General features: G+C 56.7%; 1 protein-coding gene across 3 annotated transcripts in view; it reads left to right on the forward strand.

Annotated features, from left to right (window-relative positions):
* The window catches only part of NFKB2 (nuclear factor kappa B subunit 2), a 37828-nt gene that overhangs the window by 14902 nt on the left and 3253 nt on the right, over positions 1-19673 (forward strand). The window contains exons 6-22 of one of the 3 annotated variants that reach the window (XM_067536950.1): positions 9540-9547; positions 10332-10398; positions 10696-10774; positions 11331-11371; positions 11669-11767; positions 12173-12324; positions 13635-13741; positions 14157-14315; positions 14985-15089; positions 16277-16362; positions 16595-16733; positions 16898-17017; positions 17194-17388; positions 17733-17874; positions 18541-18655; positions 18858-19065; positions 19464-19633. In XM_067536950.1, the coding sequence (XP_067393051.1) occupies positions 9540-9547; positions 10332-10398; positions 10696-10774; positions 11331-11371; positions 11669-11767; positions 12173-12324; positions 13635-13741; positions 14157-14315; positions 14985-15089; positions 16277-16362; positions 16595-16733; positions 16898-17017; positions 17194-17388; positions 17733-17874; positions 18541-18655; positions 18858-19065; positions 19464-19633 (1992 nt within the window). Of the gene's footprint in view, positions 1-742; positions 801-1188; positions 1257-9539; positions 9548-10331; positions 10399-10695; positions 10775-11330; positions 11372-11668; positions 11768-12172; positions 12325-13634; positions 13742-14156; positions 14316-14984; positions 15090-16276; positions 16363-16594; positions 16734-16897; positions 17018-17193; positions 17389-17732; positions 17875-18540; positions 18656-18857; positions 19066-19463; positions 19634-19673 lie in introns of those variants that run through there. The other 2 variants (XM_067536873.1, XM_067536799.1) reach the window with 2 other exon arrangements.

A 19673-nucleotide genomic window follows, 5' to 3' on the forward strand; every position in this document is an offset into this window, starting at 1 on the left:
TTTGCTGCTGCTGTTGCATGTTGATGGGTCTCTGCTTCCTGCTGTGCCTACCTTTCAAAGGGCATTGGTCTGTAAATTCACCACTGCCTGTGGTCCAGAGAGGAGGTGGAGAAATATTTTATATGTAATATGTAGGGAAATGAAATTGCAATAATAAAATGAAAAATCAGCCGGCTGCGACGAGTTCACTTCCTTCCCAGGAGGATCAGCATGGCCGTCTTAACGTAGCAGGTCCCCAGATCTCTGTGGCAGTAGTTCCTACCCTCTGGGCACTGGCCCACCACGCCTTTGCTGCCTTGTTCCCAGCTATTCGGTAGCATTTAAGGGGTTTTTCTAAAGCACCTCATTGACTGAGGGCACCAGCCCCAAGGCAAGTCTGTCAGTCACTGAATACCCCCCTCCAAACTGCGCCGCTTTCCTCCGACTCCGTTCCCAGGGTGTCGCCGCAGGTACCAGGGCCGGGGCGTGCTCTGATGGCCGCGGCCCGTGGATTGTGACGGGAAGGGGCCGTGTCTGTGTGACAGGAGCCTTCACGGGGTTCCCGGGGCGGTGCCTCTCCCCGGCACTGAGAGACCCAAAGCGGCGGGTGGGGGCCGCTCCCAGCCCGGAAGGCGTCCCTGTGCTGGGGGGGTGTCCTGGCCCCCGCCCCGGGGTAGCCCTGGCCCGACTCCGCGGGGCGAGGCGGGGCGGGACGGCTGGTCCCGTGGCGCAGAGGGCCGGGCTCGGGAAGCCCCGGGAGGCGGGGGCAGAGACGGGACTTTCCTGGGCCAGCGGGAGCGAGGAGCGGCTGGAGCCGGAGGGTGAGGCCCAGCAGCTGAGGCGGGGTTGTGTGTGGAGGGTGGTGTTGGGCGGCGGGAGTGGATCGGGTGTTGGGGGTGGGTCTGGGGGCCAGGGTCTAGTCTGGCACCCGGGGGCGGGGCTCCGATTACTTTTGGATTCTTTCTTTCATTCCCCGCTATCGTCAAAGCGCGAAACAAATCCCGACTTGTGTCCTGGGCCCCTTCTGCTGGTGTCCCGCGGCCCGTCCTTTCTCCTCCCCTGCTGTCATGCCCGAGTCTGTTCCCCGTTCTAGCGAAATCTCCTTCCTCCCGGAGTCCCCTCGCTGTGGCGGAGTCAGAAGCGTTTTTCTCCCTCTCTTTCCTCACTCGGTGCAAGCTCCTCCCTCTCCCGGTTTGCCCTGGCTGTGTTCCTGTGCAGGGAGGGAGTCTCTGTTTGCTGAAGATCTGCCTGTGTCCTGCTTGTTCCGCTGCGCTAAGGTATTGGCTAGGGTTAACTTCTGGGTCGTGCCTGTCAGTCCAGAATGGGGGCCTTTCCCTGGCCCCAGCAGTACCGTGTAGGGGGTTGGTTCCTTGGGCTTAGCTCTGCTGTGATTTTGTCTCTGGTTCTGAGTCCTGTCTGGCTTTGAGTGGGGTTGCATGCTCCTCTGTGCTGGAGGTTGGTATTATTCAAGCATGGCTGTGCCCTGTGTCTGCTGAAATGCCAGGGTGGGGTCCTGCATTGATTCTGTTAGTGATTCCAGGCCAAATGTGCACAGGTTACAAGTAGAAATCACGTTTTCCCAACTGCCAGCCTTGCAAACTCAGCCAGGGCTCTGAGAGCCAGGCGGGGATCTCTCCATCTCATCTATCAAAAGGTTCTGCCATGACATCTGTGCCGCCCTGTTGGGCTCGAAGGACAAGCACAGGTCCAGCTAACTGGAGCTCAGCACTCAGATCTGTTAATGGTGCACAAGGAGGGGCACTTAGTTCTTCCTCCTGTAGCTGTCTTGGCTCTGCAGGGAAGGCAGCAAAGACAGACTTCTTGTGGCCCGCAGCGCTGTGCTCTGCAGCAGGGGGTGCATGTGATGCTTTGGGTGTGATTGCCCCAGAAGCACAACACTCCCTGGTTCTGCCCTTGCTGGAAGGGTTCCAACGTGCCAAGGAGCTGCAGAACTGCACATGTAAAAAGGGGGGCTTGTCCCATTCAGTCAAGGTTGGGGCCCAGAAGTGGAATGGGGTGAATGACCCTATCAGCTAGTCTTACGAGGACCTTTGTAGGGCTGGTTGTAGGTGTCTAGTGATCTCCTCGGAGCAGGGAGGCCCCGTTGCTTTGTACTGCCATTGTGAAGCTTCCTACGGCCTCACTAGGAGGCTGAGGTGAGGTGTAGTTCATCATCTGGCCTGGGTTTGTTCTGGGAAAGTAGAACTTGATCTTGTGGTTGGGGCTTTTGGTCTTGCTCTGCACCGTAGCTCTGGGACATGCAGGTAACCCTTGTCAGACCACCCTGGGTAGGCTGGTGTGACAAAGCAGGGTGTATAGAAGGCTCTTTTATCTCTGTGGTGGGCTTGAATTTGGGATTAAGAAAGGGGTTTGAGAGGCCGCTGGTGGCCTGGCTTGAGAAAGTTTGAGGCTCTGTTCCCCTCTCTCCCCTGGTTGCAAGGCGTCTATAATGCCTGGTGTCTGCCTCTAGCAGTCCTGCAACTGATGGATGGGTACACGGGTTTAATTATGGCCCTGTGATTTGTCTCTGATCCTGTTGTAACAGTTTAGAGTATAGCCTGGAGTGCCAGACTGCTTCTTAGGTCTCTGAGCCTGTGGTTTGCAAGGGGAGGAGAATCTGAGCTCATGACTTGCACCAGGTTTTTGAAGCTAGAAGGTTCTATCCTTGCTGTAAAGGGGTAGAACGTCCTCCCTTCTCTTCAAGTGAGTTGCTTTGTAACCACACTGGTTGGGGCAGAAGGGTTGGGGGGCATGCAATGCCGTTGGTGGGTGGCTGAAATTTGAGATTGGGATATCTTGTGGCTGGTAGCAGGGGGCTGTGGAAGGGAAGACCTGAGAATGGAACTGTCCTGGAGAATCTGGGACAGGTGGTAATGTTGCAGGATGCTGGATCTAGGGAAATGAAGGAGCTGCCCAGGATGGGGCAGGGAGAGCTTTGATAAATTCCAGGGAGGGCATGACTGATGGTGGCAAACCCTGGTGATGTACATGTGGGAGGGTGGGCGTGGGGTAAATGCATCACGCATGTGCCATTGGGATTATCCGGGAGGCAGATTTGAAGTAGGAGGAGATGAGTGACCTAAACAAACTGGAGGATTGGGCCAAAAGAAATCTAATGAAGTTCAACAAGGACAAGTGCAGAGTCCTCCACTTAGGAAGGAAGAATCCCATGCACAGCTATAGACTGGGGACCGACGAGCTGGGCAGCAGCTCTGCAGAAAAGGACCTGGGGGTAACAGTGGATAAAAAGCTGGATATGAGTCAGCAGTGTGTCCTGGTTGTCAAGAAGGCTAATGGCATATTGGGCTGCATTAGGAGGGTCATTGCCAGCAGGTCACGGGAAGTGATTATTCCCCTCTATTCGGCATTGGTGAGGCCGCATTTAGAGTATTGTGTCCAGTTTTGGGCCCCCCTACAAAAAGGATGTGGACAAGTTAGAGAGAGTGCAGCGGAGGGCAACCAAAATGATTAGGGGGCTGGAGCACAGGACTTATGAGGAGAGGCTGAGGGAACTGGGCTTGTTTAGTCTGCAAAACAGAAGATTGAGGGGGGATTTGATAGCGGCCTTTAACTACCTGAAAGGGGGTTCCAGAGAGGATGGGGCTAGGCTATTCTCGGTGGTGGCAGATGACAGAACAAGGAGCAACGGTCTCAAGTTGCAGGGTGGGAGGTCTAGGTTGGACATTAGGAAAAAGTTTTTTACTAGGAGGGTGGTGAAGCACTGGAATGGGTTACCTAGGGAGGTGGTGGAATCTCCATCCTTAGAGGTTTTTAAGCTGAGGCTTGACAAAGCCCTGGTTGGGATGATATAGCTGAGGTTAGTCCTGCTTTGAGCAGGGGGTTGGACTAGATGACCTCCTGAGGTCCCTTCCAACTCTAATATTCTATGATTCTATGATTCTATGAGGGAAACATTGTTTGCAAAATGAGTTCTTGGTGCTCTCCCCTCTCTAGAGCCTCTTTCCCCCCCAAAAAAGCTGTGCAAGCTTCCTTGGGTGTGCAGCTCCACTGACGAACAGCCACTTGCTTTGTGGAGCTCACTGGTGGTGTTTCGGGGAGATGAGACTTGTGCCATGGCCTTGGTTAGCATAGGACATGACGGGGAGGGTCTGTGGCTGCACTGAGGCTGGTCCATGCATCCGTTACTGCTTGGGGGAGGTTGTGAAAGAGCTGTGGAGTTACTGTGCTGGGGGCTGTTACTCCGCCCAGGAGACATGGGCTAGGGTTCACTGAGGGTTACAAATTACACCTCTGCCAGAGGTTTTGTAGATTCCAGCTAGACAACAGGGCAAAGGAGGAGATTCCTAACAGCAACGTGCTGCAGCCTTTGCTGGACACTAGCAAGGTTAATGCACTGAGTGTGAGAAGGAAAGAGAGAGGAATCAAGGAAGAAGCCAGCTGATCTGAGACAGAGGTGTAGGCTTGTGCATGGTGCTGGGAGCCTGAATTCTCAACGTGGTCTAACACCTGCTCCCTCTGTAGCCTTTGGCAAGTCACTTTGCCTCTCTGGGCCTCAACTTCCCTGTCCACTCAAAGGGTTTAAATGCTGCCCTGTCCCACAGGAGGGCTAAGAGTTGATTCCGTTTGTAACGTGCCTTGAATCTGGAGAGGGCTGTCTACTTGCTAAACTCTAATAGTAAAGGTACTGCCCCAGTTCCCAGGAATGTATGCCAGTCAGCGGGCTCAGATGGGTTCAGCCTGGAGGGCCGCAGGGTCTAGATCAGGTATCATTAATGCCAGAACACGTGGAGGATGGGTGAAGTTCTGGGGATGGGGAAAGGGCAAACAGAGCCATTGGTAAGACAAATTTGGGTGTGTTTAGAGATGGAAAGTGGGGGAGAGGGCAGAACAGGTAATGGAACACACTGTTTTAATAATGCAGTGAACAAAGCTGTTGATTTATAAATAAAATAATTGGAGGATTAAAATAGTAGGTGGCATGTATTTGCCAGAACAACTGTAACTTTTGTCTGTGATGGGAGGGAGAACTTACTGCATAAAGGAAATGCTTTAGGCACAGTGAATCTCGGCTGTGATCAGGTCCCTTGGGTGCGCCCAGGGAGAGGGGAGGGTTAGGCTGCTCTGCAGATGAGGGTTTTCATCTCCTCTTTGTCAGGGCCAGGGGATCTTTCCTTGCTATGATTTCAAGTTAAAACAATATTCTTCTTTGAGTGCTGGTTCTATGGGCATTCACAGTGCGGTTGCATGTGTGCGCCATGCACCCACGACTGGAAGTTTCATCACTAGCAGTGTTTGCGGGTCCGTGCCTGTGCTCTGAACCTTCTCATGCACCAAACCAAAGGCATAAGGGGTGGTGCGGACCAACTGCCTCTCCAGTTCATTTTCTGCCGGGGATAGCTCGACTTGGAACTCCCAACACTCTCCACAACTTCGCTAGCATTCGTGCCTCCTCCCCGCCTGGTGTTTGCATGGGCAATAGCAGAGAGAGAGAGAGCTCGAAGGGCGATAGCAGAGAGAGAGAGAGCTCGAAGGAAGTCCAGTCCGCCCTCAATAAAAGCAGAAAGCCTTGCGCAAGAAAATGCTCTGCTGTCGAGTGGAAGAGATTCTCAATCTGGTGCCAGCACTGCCACAAAGCTTCACTGGTCTCTGACCTTTCTACCTTCGGGGATTATCTCCTCTCCCTGAAATCTTTGGATTTACCCATTCGCTTGTTGCATGTACAGTGGCAGTGAACTGCTGGATATTCACCCATCCTGTAACTGAGATTTCTGAGAGGTCTGGTCGGACCCTTCTCTTCAGTACTGGGACCAGCTCCTAGCTGCTGCTGACTCTTAGGAATCTGTCATTTGACCCGTTGGCCTCCTGCTCCCTTCTTCATCTCTCCTTGAAAGTAGCCTTCCCAATGGCAGTCACTAGGAGAGCAGAGGGCTTGTAGCACGTAGGATGGATTCTAGATGGTATTCCACATGGCTGAAGTGTCATTTTCGTAGGAGCTGCAAGTGTGCAACGACAGAGTTCATCGGCTTTTCTTGGCACAGGCAAGCCCTGAATTGGGGCAGCCTGGTTGGTTTCAGACAGTCAGATCAGCAGTTGCTGAGCTATCTTGCAGAGGGCGCTGTGTGGCTGTCCTGCTCTCAGTTGCCCTGTGCAAAATAGGCCAGGGAAATGAAATTCTTCAGGTGAGTTTGATGTTGTAGCTATCCACACGTGCGTCGCACCCAGAACTCAGTAGCTGGGCCCCTTGCTGCCAGCATCCTCCACGCCTAGGTGCTTACCCCAGTCTTGCCTACCATATTTGCTATTCTTTCTGCACATCGGGATGGTCTGTTCCTGTGCCCTCAATAGGGTTTCTTTAAAATACAGCCAGCTCTCTTGGATTCCTTTCCCCCTCATATTAGCCTCCCAGGGGATCCTGCCCATCAGCTCCCTGAGGGAGCCAAAGTCTGCTTTTCTGAAGTCCATAGTCCGTATCCTGCTGTTCTTTCTTCCTTTTGTCAGGATCCTGAACTCGACCATCTCATGGTCACTGCTGCCTAGGTTGCCACCCACTTCTATTTCCCCTATCAAATCTTCCCTGTTTGTGAGCAACAGGTCAAGAGAAGCACAGCCCCTAGTTAGTTGCTCCAACACTTGCACCAGGAAGTTGTCCGCAACACTCTCCAAAAACTTCCTGGATTGTCTGTGCTCTGCTGTATTGCTCTTCCAGCAGATGTCAGGGTGATTGAAGTCCCCCATGAGAATCAGGTCCTGTGAACTGGAAACTTTTCCTAGTTGACTGAAGACTTAGTCCTCCTGGTCTGGTGGTCTATAACAGACATCCACCACGACATCACCCTTATTGTTCTTGCTTCTAAGCTTAACCGAGACTCTCAACTGGCTTATCTCCAGTTTTATACTGGAGCTCAGAGCAATCATAGTGCTCTCTTACATGCAGTGCAACTCCTCCACCCTTTCGCCCCTGCCTGTCCTTCCTGAACAGTTTATACCCATCCATGACAGTGCTCCAATCATGTGAGTTACTCCACCAAGTCTCAGTTATTCCAATCATGTCGTAGTTTCTTGACTGTGCCAGGACTTCCAGTTCCTCCTGCTTGTTTCCCAGGCTTCTTGCATTTGTGTACAGGCACTTGAGATAAGTAGCCGATTGGCCTACTTTCACAGTATGAATCGGGAGGCCTCCCCTGCTGCACCCTCCTACTTCTGCTTCCTTGTGGTGTCCCTCTTCCCCACTTACCTTCAGGCTTAGGTCTCCGTCCCCCATCGAACCTAGTTTAAATATTCCAAAGGAACACTGCATGGCGCACAGCCACATGACAGATGTTAGTCATGTCGCTTAAGGCACTGCTGGAAGGTGCTCAGAGTGTGGTATAATAAACTCTATAGAGTAAAACAATGGATGGGGGAAACCCATTTTGCCCAAGGACGTTGGGGCAAGCCCCACTATCCTGTCTGAAAAGTGCCAGTGGTCCTTTAATGTTGGTGCAGAGCAGACAACCTAGCAGAGAGGGTCTATGGATAAGACAGTCGTGCCTGTTGTGATGGGCTGGCCTAGATCTGACTTGCTGGAGATTGTCCCCCAACTCCAGGGCAATGCAAGGGGGTGCCATAATATTCTGTCCATGCTCTGTGGCGTTTGTAAGCTACTGTTGTGCTATGGCTGAGAGGCCCAGGCTTGCTTTGTGATGCCAGATTCTCTGCTGCAGCCAAATAGCCCAGATCCTTCTCAGACTCCTAATTGCATCCCCAGAGGTTTCTACAGAGCTCCCCTCCCTGTGTTAGTGCTTCCACCAAGACAAGGCTGGTTGGTTGGAATGAGACGATGGAAGAGTTTGATGGTGCAGCTGCAGGCCCCCATCCCACCACATGGCCATGCATGCAAGGCAGCCCCTGGCTAGATCTTGAGCAGAAGGGAAATCTCCTTGAAAAGTTTTTCCTCCTTTTGACTTTTGAAGAAAATGAGTCACTGACTGTGCAATCCCCTTCCTTCCCCTCACTCTCCCCCACGCACCCGAAATCCCCAGAGTGGGACCTGCCAGAAGCTGGTGATTCAGAAATTCATGGTATGAGAACTCTGAAGAACTTGACGCATGCTGCTGTTGCTTAATAATGGGGAGAAAACAATCTGGAAAATGACTAGATGGTGCTGGGCAGGGGGGCTCCACTTTGATCCTGGCCCACATCTCCAGTCCTGCACTCTTCAGCAGTCCGACTTGCCGTTAACACTCCTCCTCCCTAATTGGACTAGGCGTGACCAGTTGTGAACATCTCGACTGCAGCTGTCCTGTTCTGTAGCCGGGTGCTGAGCTTCCCAGATCAGCAGGGGAGAGGCACCTCAGTGCAGGCTGGGCACATCCCCACAGAAGCCATTCTGCTGCCATCTCTGGCGGGTGGAGTGAGCTGGGAAAGTGCCCCCTCTCCTTTCACTGCTCTGGGGGGGGGAGGTGTCTGGCTGGGTCAGAACATCAGCGCTTGCAGGGGGGCTCCGAGCAGCTGCGGAGATGTGTGCTCTGATCCCTGGATGAGGGAAAAGGAGGCAGCAGTGGGTACTGGGGGTTAACATTTGACCCTCTGTGAATGGGGGGGGGGAGGGGGAGCAGGAGCTATTAAGAGGGATATGTCTGCGGGGGAAGGACAGCCAGGACCTGGCTTGGAAGAGTTGACTGACTGACTGACAGTGCTTGAATTGTGTGTGTGGGGGGGAAAACAATGGCAGTGGTGTGAAGGTTGGGGGGGTGGCCTTGGAGCCAGGCCACTTTGTGGCGGAGGTGGGAGCGGGGGCAATTAGCTCGGAGCACAGAGGTGTTCTATCCATGTGAAGCTATGGGCAGCAGGTCGCGGGAGTGGGAGGGGGATTGAGCTGCACTCTCCTGGAGCTCTGGCTCGGGGTCAGCTGCATGTACACAAGGCTGGTTTGAGATGTGTTGGTAGCAGCCTGCTGTTGCGTAACCTTGAGTCCTTGGGGGGCGGGAGTTCATGGGGAAGGGGCCTGTGGAGCTGCATGTAGCTGGGTGTGAGAAGGTGTCATCCCTGCTGCCTTTCATTGCCAAGGATCCCAACACTTGGCAAGCACTCCAGCTCTGAAATGCAGCCACTTCTGGGTGGAAGGGCCCACCAGCTGGAACGGAGCATGTTGCACACCAGCGGGGGGGAAGTGGGTGGAGGAGGCAGGGGGCAAACCCCTGACACTATAGAAAGGGCCATGGAATCTTTGCTGGGCTCTTCGGCAGTGCCGGCTGCCAGGATAGCTACTCAGAGCAGAAGCAAGAGCTGGCTGTGGGGAAAGCAGCCAGCCTGCTGGAGTTTCCGGCCTAGGGCAGGGCCACCCCCATCTCTGTCTCTCTGCAGTGCCCTGGCAGTGACTGAGTGATTGTGAATCTTTTGCACTCAAGGTGAAAACTCCCTCTGTTTCAGAAGGGTAGGAAATGGTTTGCATAGCTCTCCCCAGCACCGCCCCCCAGGGTCTCACAGCCAGCCTGGCAGCATTGCTGCGAACTCACTGCTTTTTGGACAGGCACCTGACGAGTGTGTGTGTATGTTTAGGGACGGGCTTAGAGATTGTGAGGTGTGTGCCCGGTCAGCGTTCTAGACTGACACCTAAGGGGTGTAGGTGTGTGCCGGGTCAGCGTTCTAGACTGACACCTAAGGGGTGTGTGTGTGTGGAGGGGCTCACAGACTATGGGATGTGTGCAGCAGAAGCAATGTTCCCGACTGGAACGCGACTAAGGTAGGGGGGGTGGCATGCAGTGAGTGTGTGTGTGTGTGTGTGTGTGTGTGTATGTGTTGGGGTTAGAGGAGTCAGTGTGTGTACAGGGGTTAGTGGGTAGGGGTGTGTTGGGGGCTTGGGCGAGTCAGAGTGCGTGTGTGTTTGAGGGGTGTCTTGCTGTCTGGGGAGAGGGGAGTTAGTGGGGGGTGGGAGGAGTTTGGGGGATACTGGGGAGTCACCCCTTCGATCGGGGGCAGGCAGCGGGCAGTCTGGGGAGGTGGGTGTCTGGATGGGGGAGTTAGCAGGGTCTTGGGAGTACCAGGGGGGTCGGGCTGGGAGTGTGGGGGAAGCTGGCAGGGTGCCGAGAGGTGCTGGGGGTCTGGCTGGGGACAGGTGCCGGGACGCCCCGCGGCTGTGGTGAGTTAGTGGGGTAAGGGGGGTCTGGCGGGGGGAGCTAGTGGGGAGGTTTGTGGGGTGGGGAGTTAGCGGGGCGCGGGGAGGCGCGGGGGGAGTTAGCGGTGCGGGGAGGCGGGGAGCGGGGGCCGGGCCGGGCCGGGCGGGGCGGTGACGCGCGGGCCCGTCATTTCCAGCCCCGGGCTGGGTTTCTAGGGACTTTCCGGGCGGCGCGGCCCGGGCCCAACTTTCCTGCTCGCCGCGCCGGCCCCGCTCAGCCTCGCCTCTCTCGCAGGCCCGGCCCAGGTGCCGCCGCCGCCGCCGCGCAGCCCGGCTCCGCCATGGACGAGCACTACAACCCGGTGAGTCTCTCCCTGCCCGGCCTGCCGCGCTGGGGACTGCTCAGCCCCGCTTGGGCCGGTCCCGGGTTGGGGGGCTGAGGGTAGGGCTGGTCGGGCGCTTGAGCTGCCTCTGCGGTGGGGTTGGGGTTGTTTCCCCAGATGGGCTGTGTCTGGGTTGCGGTGGCCCTGCTTGGGTCCCGGGGTCTCCACTCAATCTGTGTCTGGCTCAGGGGAGGGCCCCCTGCCCTGCATTGTGGGGGCACACCCTCCCCCCGGTGCTGGCAGGGTCTCACTCTCCCCCTCGCCTTCTCCTTTTAGTGTCTGGATGGCATTGATTATGACGACTTCCAATTCAGTTCCCACATGATGGAGCAGAAGGAGCCACTGATGGAGACCGGTAAGGCCCTTGCTGAGCCCTCGCTCAGGGTCGGGGTGTGTGTATGTGTGTCAGGCTCCTGACCCTCAGACATGGAGCTCAGGGAGAGGGGAATTTCTGAGATGCTGGCTCACCTCAGATTGTTTCTCAGGCTGATCATGATCCTGGGTCACAGTGGCGGGTGTGAATCCTGGTGGGACTGGCAGGAATTCCCCACTCAGCAGTGGGGAGCCTATCCTGCTTGACTGGCTACTGTCTCACGCATGGGGTCTGTCTATGATCGGTTCCTGGGATTCCCATCTTATGTGATCTTAAGCTCATGAGTGTGAAGGTCTGTTCTGTCTCCTTCCCTCTAAGCTCTGACCTTGCCTCCCTTTAATGCTGCTCCCAGAAACACAGTTACCAGCACAGATGCCATGGGATCCCTCCCTGCCTCTGCTACAGGGCTAGGGTGAACTGACTTCACCACTGACACTGACCCTGCCTTCCCCTCGGGCCACCGGCGGTGGGTTTTAAACCATGGCACCACACACAGGCATGCATTCTTCACTTGGTGTCTTCCCTTTTTCTTTTCCAGCTGAAGGTCCGTATCTCATCATCATCGAGCAGCCAAAACAGGTGAGGACTCTGCAGGCCATCTCTCGCTGGAGTAGCTGTGAGCTCCCCACAGGCAGCATCTCCTAACCTATTCCCCAAAGTGCCTCCTGCTAGGAGAAGCTGGGGTTGGAGTAGATGTGAGTTCCCCTGGCTAGTGCTTTCACTCCGTCCCCGCAGTGGTCGGTAATGTGTGTATTAGGTTGGTAACTCGACTGTCTGCAGCATCAAATGTGGGTTTTCCCCCTGATTGCCCACCTTGTTGGGGCTATTTGGCTAAGAGGCTCTGCAGTGCAGTGACGTGATGTTCTGGTTCTGCAGCGTGGGTTTCGGTTCCGGTACGGCTGTGAAGGCCCCTCGCATGGTGGGCTGCCTGGCGCATCCAGCGAAAAGGGTCGCAAGACTTACCCCACTGTCAAGGTGAGCATCATGCATGCAGGAGATGGTGCTGCTCTGTGCGGCAATGGGTCCCTGGGATTACCTGCAGCACCTTGTTCTGCACATGCAGGGGTGACTGCCCTGTGGCCATGAAGAGACATGTGAGTCTCTGTGGAGATATTAATAAAGCCCTGTGTGTTCGTGGTGCTCAGGACAGGACTTGTTCCTGCCCCCCAAGTAGCTTGCAAGGGTTCGGGGAGGAGCTGAGGGGGAGTGTGACCCCAGGGGAGATGTAGGCAGTGATGCAACAGAGAGGTGCAGTGACCCCAGGGATAGAATGCCATGGGGTGGATGGATGGAGGCTGTAGGCCCGTGCACCCACACCTGCCTGGAGACCACCTCAGGAAGCAAAGCTCTGGCTACCTCTCATCTCCCTTCTCCCATCAGATCTGCAATTACGGAAGCCTGGCAAGAATCGAGGTAGACTTGGTGACCCACAGTGACCCTCCACGAGTGCATGCCCACAGCCTGGTGGGGAAGCAGTGCAACGAAGCTGGCAATTGCATCGTGAACGTGGGACCGAAGGACATGACGGCACAGTACGTACTAGTGCCTAGGGCTGGGGAAGGCTTGCTCAGGAACTGGGCCAGAGGCCTGTCTGCACCAGAGTGGGTACTGGGTGATGGTGGTGTTACTGTGGTTGTCTCTGTTAAGCTGTTGTGCTGAGCAGGAGCAGCTGTCTTCAGTAATGCTCCAGCCCCCTGAGATCTCCTCTGGCTCTTAGCTTAGCATCCTCTGCAGGTGATCTGATCGCTAGCAGTGACTATAATGGACTTGACTTCTCATGTTTTGCCTCAGCTGCCCCCCTCCCCTTGAGTCCCAGCCCTCTGCTTTCTAGCCCGTGCCTTATCCACCGTCACAAATGACTAGCCCACGTAGAAAGGGCTTATCTGCTAATCCATTGCATGAAACTCTCTGGCAAGCCTTGTGCCATTGCAGAGGCAGCTGGTGCTCGTAGCTGGCTGTAGTGACTGGGAGATTCCGTGAACGAGGGAACTAATGCATCTGAAAATCCGGGGGGGCTATGTTCCTCTGACAGCAGCAATTTTGTTTTGATCAGCAGGTGAATCACAGGGCACTAGTGAAAGTCCTGTAAAAGTAGTGAAGTTCTCAGTAACGTGGGTGGACTCTGTTGCAGAGTCTTTCCTCATCACTAGGCCCAGGCAGGGTGCTATATGTGTGCTTCTCCCAGATATTAAACTCTAGTCCTAGCAGCTCCCGTTACAAATCCAGGGCTTGTCTACAGTCTACCTCACCTAGCCTGCCCTGGCTAACTGTTGCGTGCGCCTTGCACGCAGGGTCACAGTTTGTTGGAGTGCTTTGATCTGCTCCTCTTTGAATCAGGATTCAATCCAAGCACAGTAGTGAACTGTTAATGGGTGACAGCAGGGTGGACATGGACAGTTAGTTCTGCAGCAGGCTCATGGGGGTTAGATTCAGATGCCTTCCTCCAATCCGATTTGTGTTCCCTGGGTCACGGCTGTGTCCTTGCGCTTGCCAGGAGTGTCACTCACAGATCTGGTGCCTAATCTCCATACCAGGTAAAGCTACTGACCGTCTGGCCTTTCCCTAGAATGCAGCTCTCTGTACACTGGAGTCAGACTGACTCTTTCCCAAATGCTTGGGATAGCTTCTGTATCGAAGCTCCCTTAAATAGCCAACTCCTTGCCCCCTCATCCCCCACCTTGCCCTGCAGTTTTAACCTCCTTGCTACCCAGTGCTTTACCTCCCTTTGTCTTTTTTAGCTTTGTTTCAATGATTGTCATCCACCCCCCACCCCATGCTATAGCTGGTGGGCAGCTGCTCTGGTGCGCTTTCTCTGATTGGACATTGGGTTTCTCTCTCTCAGATTCAACAACCTTGGGGTGCTCCACGTGACCAAGAAGAACATGATGGAGATCATAAAGGACAAGCTGAAGCAGCAGAAGATGCGCAACAGAAATCAGGCGCTGACAGGTGAGATCTTTTCAATGTTGGAGCCAGGTGCTCTGGGCACAAGCAGCAAGGAAGGGTGCCCTGTAGGACTGAGAGCCCTGGGACAGCGGCAGACAGTTGGGATGGGGGCTCGGTCTGGCCTGTGTTGCAGGGAGGGAAGGGCTAGGGAATCAAGATGGAGGGGGCCCTGATATGAGAATGAGGATCTAGTGATCGGTGGGATCTAGAGTGGGGCTGGCCCCTTGGACAGTCTTCAGGGGATGTGCGGGGGAGCTGCACAGACTCACGAGTGGGCTGATAGAGCCTGCAGGAGGGGTGCTTTGGTGGAGGCTATGTGTTGGTGTGGGGGAAGGAGGGATTGGGGGGCTCTGAGCCAGAACTCTTTCCTGTTGCCAGGCAGTCTGTAACCCAGACTTCCACCCCCTTTCTCTTGCAGAGCCTGAGCTGCGGGAGATTGAGCTGGAGGCAAAGGAGCTGAAGAAGGTGATGGATCTGAGCATTGTGCGCCTCCGCTTCACTGCCTACCTCCGTGACAGCAATGGGAACTTCACGTTGGCCCTGAACCCTGTCATCTCGGACCCAATCCACGACAGCAGTAAGTGCAGACGCTGGCCAGTTTTCCTGGGAAGGGCAAGGTGCTGCATGTGTCCAGATTTGGCACTTGTCCCTGGAAGCCCTGTGGCTGGGGGGTGGGCTGTGTGTGAGGTCTGGCTGGCTGGTCTCTGCTCGGCCCAGCTCCCCGTCACAGTGCAGGGGATGTGTCCAGTGCCCCTCCTTCGCCTTACAGGGAGCTGCACTCAGGCCGGGGCTTCTCAGGAACGTCCTTGCTGGACACTGGTCTTGCCCATTGGGTGGGTGGCCAGGAAAGGGTGCCTCCTTGTTGAGAACCCTCATCTGGTAGCTTGGTGGGGCGTTTCCATTGGACCCACGGATTTGAACCACAGGGTGTTTCCCCTGGGTGGAGTTGCCAGTGGGTGGGCTTGATTGTGCCAAGTGGGCGCAGATTCCGTGGGTGCTTGCTCTCCTCAGACTCCTGCCGGGAGCAAGGAGCTGCTCACCGTAGGACATGCTGGGGGGAAGGGAGGGTGGTGGATGTGCAGGGATGAGTCACAGATCAGGGACTTTGCCATGAATCAGGTGTGATTCTTTGGAGACTCCCCTGACACTGTCCCCATTCCCACCCCTCCCCTCTGCAGAACCCATGCATCCCCAGAACTGAGCAGTGCCTCTGTGGCTGAGCTCTAAATGTTTTCCTGCTCCACAGAGTCACCTGGGGCTTCCAACCTGAAGATCTCCCGAATGGATAAGACAGCTGGCTCAGTGCGGGGAGGGGACGAGGTCTATTTGCTGTGTGATAAAGTTCAGAAAGGTAAGGAGCCTGCCAGCAGCCAGCTGGATCCTTTGCCTGACACAAACCTGGCCAAAACCCACCTGGGCCTGCTTATGTGTTCCTTTTGGGGGTGAGGAGTGAATTCTCGTGTGGGGTCTTGGGCTCTCTCAGACCCCCATGTCTGTAGGATGCTCTGGGGGTTAGCAGGAACTCCATCCTTCCCATCCAGGCAAGCCTTTTCTGGGCCCAGACTGGCTGAACAGCAGGCTGAGTTTTAGTTTGAAGGCCCCGTTAAGAGGTGGATGGAAGGTTGGAGGTTGAGGGTCCTGTGTGGGGTGAGCGAGCTAAGAGAAGCCAGAGGGAGAGGTGAGGGAAGATGCATGTGTCTCTGGCCCGGCCTCCTGGGCAGAGGGGGTGCAGCCTAGGATGAATCGGGCTGCAAGGAAAAACCTGTCCAAACTGTGTAGTTATTTAACACAGCCCCACGATGGTCTGCAGATTGAAATAGGGCCATACCTCTGTCCCATGCCCCTGTGAGCACCACGTCTCCAAGGCATGCGATTACTCTTCATTCATCCTTTCCGAAACCTGCTCTTAGCCTGCCTCCTAGACTGAGGTGCTCTGGGACTGGCGTTTGGGGTCAGGGCTGTGTGGTGCCTCACGCCTGGGGAGGATAGAGGAGGATAAGGACAGTGGCTGTTTTCCTTCTGCACAGAGAACTCTAGGCAGGTATGTTTGAACTTGTCTTAGGTCAGCTGTAGGGTGACCAGATAGCAAGTGTGAAAAATCGGGACAGTGGTGAGGGGTAGTAGGTGCCTGTTTAGAATCATAGAAGATGAGGGTTGAAAGGGACCTCAGAAGGTCATCTAGTCCAACCCCTGCTCAAAGCAGGACCAAGAGAAAGCCCTGAATATTGGGACTGTCTCTATAAAATCGGGACATCTGGTCACTCTAGTCAGCTGCCTGGCTGTGGTGGCTTCATCTAGAACAGGGAACCCAGGGCCGCGCCGTGGGAAGAGGGAGACCAGTCTTCGGCTGCGTCTGGAGGCAAAGAGGCAATGGTGTAGCAGGCGCGTAGGAGGAGGGGAGGGGCTGGGCTGGGCTGGGCAGTGAGTGTGTCAAGCTGGGGGGATAGGAGGTTCTGGCTGGGAATGCAATTGCTCTGGCTCTAAGGCCCCCGTGGGAGAGGAGGAGCCCCTGTGGTAAATGCCCCACTCTCTCCCCAGATGACATCGAGGTGCGGTTCTACGAGGATGATGAAAACGGCTGGCAGGCTTTCGGGGACTTCTCCCCCACAGATGTTCACAAGCAGGTACAGTGAGCAGGCTGGGCGCCGGGCTGCTGTGTGGGTGGATAGTGGGGGAAGGGCCCTGTGCTATCTGAGTGGGGTGGGGTCACCTCGTTCTGCCTGCTGTGTTGGGAATGTGCGAGAGGCCTGGGGGTGGGATCGGGGTGGCCAGGCTATGGTGGTGGGGTTGCTGTGGGGAGCATGGGGCTCTGAAGGTGGCACCAGTGCATAACTCCCTCTCCTGGGTTGCCTGCAGTACGCCATCGTCTTCCGCACGCCGCCCTACCACAAGCCCAAGATCGACCGCCCCGTCACTGTCTTCCTGCAGCTGAAGCGGAAGCGAGGGGGCGATGTGAGCGACTCCAAGCAGTTCACCTACTACCCAGTGGTGGAAGGTGAGTGGTGCCCGGTGCAGGTTCCCCCTGCTGACTTGGCTGGGCTCGGAGCCATGATCTGCCTGCACTGAGCCCCGGCGAGGACCTTGCAGCTGCCAGGGACACGTGGTTCCAGCAGGTGGGCTGGGCCCTGGCTCTGATCCTCCCCTGTGTCTTGCCTGCAGATAAGGAGGAAGTGGAGAGGAAGCGGAAGAAGGTGCTGCCTCAGTTCCCCCAGCACTTTGGTGGGGGTTCACACATGGGAGGGGCCGGTGGAGGAAGCAGTGGCTTCGGCTCTGGTGGAGGTGAGTTGAGCTGTTCCCTGCTGTGTGGGGGGGGGGAGGGGCTCTGGCAGGGAACGGTGATTTGCTGGCAAGTTACCCATCCCAGGCTGGCCTGGGGGACCCCAACCCTCTTAAGCTGTAGCAGAGTCCTCCCGATCCTGCCTTTATCACAGCTGTCTTTCCGGCTCGCTCTACAGGTGGGAATCTGAACTACCCATACTCGGGGCTGACTTACAACAACATCTACCCATCCGGCCCCCACCCCGTGGGCAGCTACCAGGGGGGGGTGCAGATGACCAGGGCCACCAAGATGGAAGAGGAGGGGGATGGCAAGTGTCTTCCTGTGGGGGCTGAGAAGAAGGAGAGCCACTGCCAGGATCTGCAGCACCACGGTATGGGGCGTGGGGAGACCCCCAGGGAGCGCTAGGGAAGGGATACCAGTGCTGGATTGAATGAGGGGTCTGAGACACACTGGGGTGTGTGTGGGGGTGGGTCACAGAAAGGGGATGTGGAACTCCTCACAAAGCCACAGCATGGCCCTGTGTTGCCCCAGTAGCCATGAAGGGCAGTCAGGGTCAGGAAGGAACTGTGGCGTTGGGTGGCAGGCTGGGTGCCTTCCGCACCTGCAGATGAGGGGCTGTTGGCAGAATGGAGTCAGTCATTCCAGGTAGGTGGGAGGCTATTGCTGGTCCCTGAGCTGTCTGGCCAGGTGCTGACTCCCTGCTTTGCTTTCCAGTCCAGCTCTGCAGCCTGGGGATGCTGGCTCTGGCGCAGCGCAGCGCCCGCGCCCTGTTGGACTACTCGGTCACCGCCGACCCACGCATGCTGCTGGCCGTGCAGCGGCACCTGGCAGCCTCCCAGGATGAGAACGGAGACACGTGAGTTTCCGGGAGTGAGAGGGTGAGCCCGGGGTAGACCTGTGTGGCTTCAGGACAGCACCAGCAGTGGGGGGCTCAGGTTTTGTGGGGGGTAGAGCTTGTGCTGGACGTGTGCCCTTACTAGGTCCCTGGAAGTTCCCATATGGACCTGCTCCTGGGGACGGGGATGGGTAGACCTGGCTCTAGCCAGGACTTTGCAGAGCCCTGGTCCAGCACGTGAGCCCTGGGCACATGGGGTCTGGGCTGACCTGCCTGCTCTCTCTCCCCCACGAGCTCAGCAGACGTCTCTCAGCACCTCCGCAGACCTGTGCTGCCTCCTGCCTGCCCACAAGATCCCTGCTGCTCTGCCAGCTCCCCTTTTGGCTGAGGAAGCCAGTGCTCCTTCCACGCAGGGTGTGGGGCCAGGTCGTGTGGAATTCCCCCCTGGAGCTGGCTAGGGTCCCGGATGGTGGGTCAGGCTCCGTAGGGTGTCTCACACTGATTGTCTCGGAGCAGGGATCTGCTGGGAGCACCGGCACTGAGGGACAATGGAAGGGAGTGTAGGGCTTGGGCAGGGGGAGGATCCGAGGCACATGCAGCCGGGCTGGGGCAGTGAAGTGCCGGCTCGCCATGGTGGGCGGTAGCTGAGATGCGGCTCTGAGCTCGCCATCTCCTCCCTGCCCGCAGGCCTTTGCATCTTACCATCATCCATGAGCAGCCGGCTGTGACTGAGCAGCTGATCCAGGTCATCCTCAGCATCCCCAACCAGCTTATCATCAACATGACCAACCACTTGCAGCAGGTAGAGTGACCCCCTGTGCTCCCTGCCAGAGCCTGGCTTGCCAGTGCCAGGAGCCCCATTCCTCCATCTCTGGGGTGTGTCCGGTGTGTCCCTGAGCCCCGGCAGGGCCTGCGTGGGCAGGTCAGGGGCTCCTGCTGTGAGCAGGGCTGTGTGCTGGCTCTCTGCCCCCTGGTGAGCTGGCTGCCTCCTGTCTCCCTCCCAGACGCCCTTGCACCTGGCCGTGATCACCAAGCAGCACCAGGTGGTGGGGTTACTGCTGCAGGCCCAGGCGGATCCCACCCTCCTGGATCGCTATGGCAACTCGCTGCTGCACCTGGCGCTCCATGCGGACGATGAGGCCATGCTGCGGATGCTGCTGGGGCACCTGGGCTCCTCTGCTCCCTGCCTGCTCAGCACGCCCAACTACCACGGTGAGGGAGAGCCCTGGCCATGGCGCGCTCCAGGGGTTGGAGACTGGCTCTCAGCAGGGCTTTGCCTCCCTGCGGGCTGGACTTCCGGAGAAGGGCCGGAATCCCAAAAGCTGGCCTGGATCCTCTAGGTCATGGGTTCAAATCCAGGCGTGGTGGCCTGTGTGAAAGGAGACCAGGAGGGTCCTGCAGCTCACCCCCACCTCGCAGGAGTTGCCTGCCCTGAGCCTCTAAGCCCTTGGCAATGGCCACTTGTCTGCGTCACGGAAGGCCCTCGCCGGCGTGGGCCATAGTCTGAACTTCCCTCCGGGGCAGGGCTGGGGATCCCTGCACGTGCTCCTAGCGGGATGGGTTTGGTGGGTGATGCCCCTGTTGGTGCTGAAGCCTGCTCCCCATGCCAGGCCTGCTCCCCGTGCACCTGGCTGTGAAGCTGAAGAGCCTGACCTGCCTGGACCTGCTGGTGAAGATGGGCGCGGACGTGAATGCCGTGGAGCGGCAGGGTGGGCGGACGCCCCTGCACCTGGCTGTAGAGATGGAGAATCTCAACGTGGCCACCCACCTGGTGAAGAAGGTACAGGGCTGGGAGCCCTCCGGCTCCAGGGGGCTGTCTG

Source organism: Emydura macquarii, unplaced genomic scaffold (genome assembly GCF_026122565.2).
Source record: "Emydura macquarii macquarii isolate MOO-44397 ecotype Brisbane River unplaced genomic scaffold, CSIRO-AGI_Emac_v2 contig_67, whole genome shotgun sequence".
Classification (NCBI taxonomy): domain Eukaryota; kingdom Metazoa; phylum Chordata; order Testudines; family Chelidae; genus Emydura; species Emydura macquarii.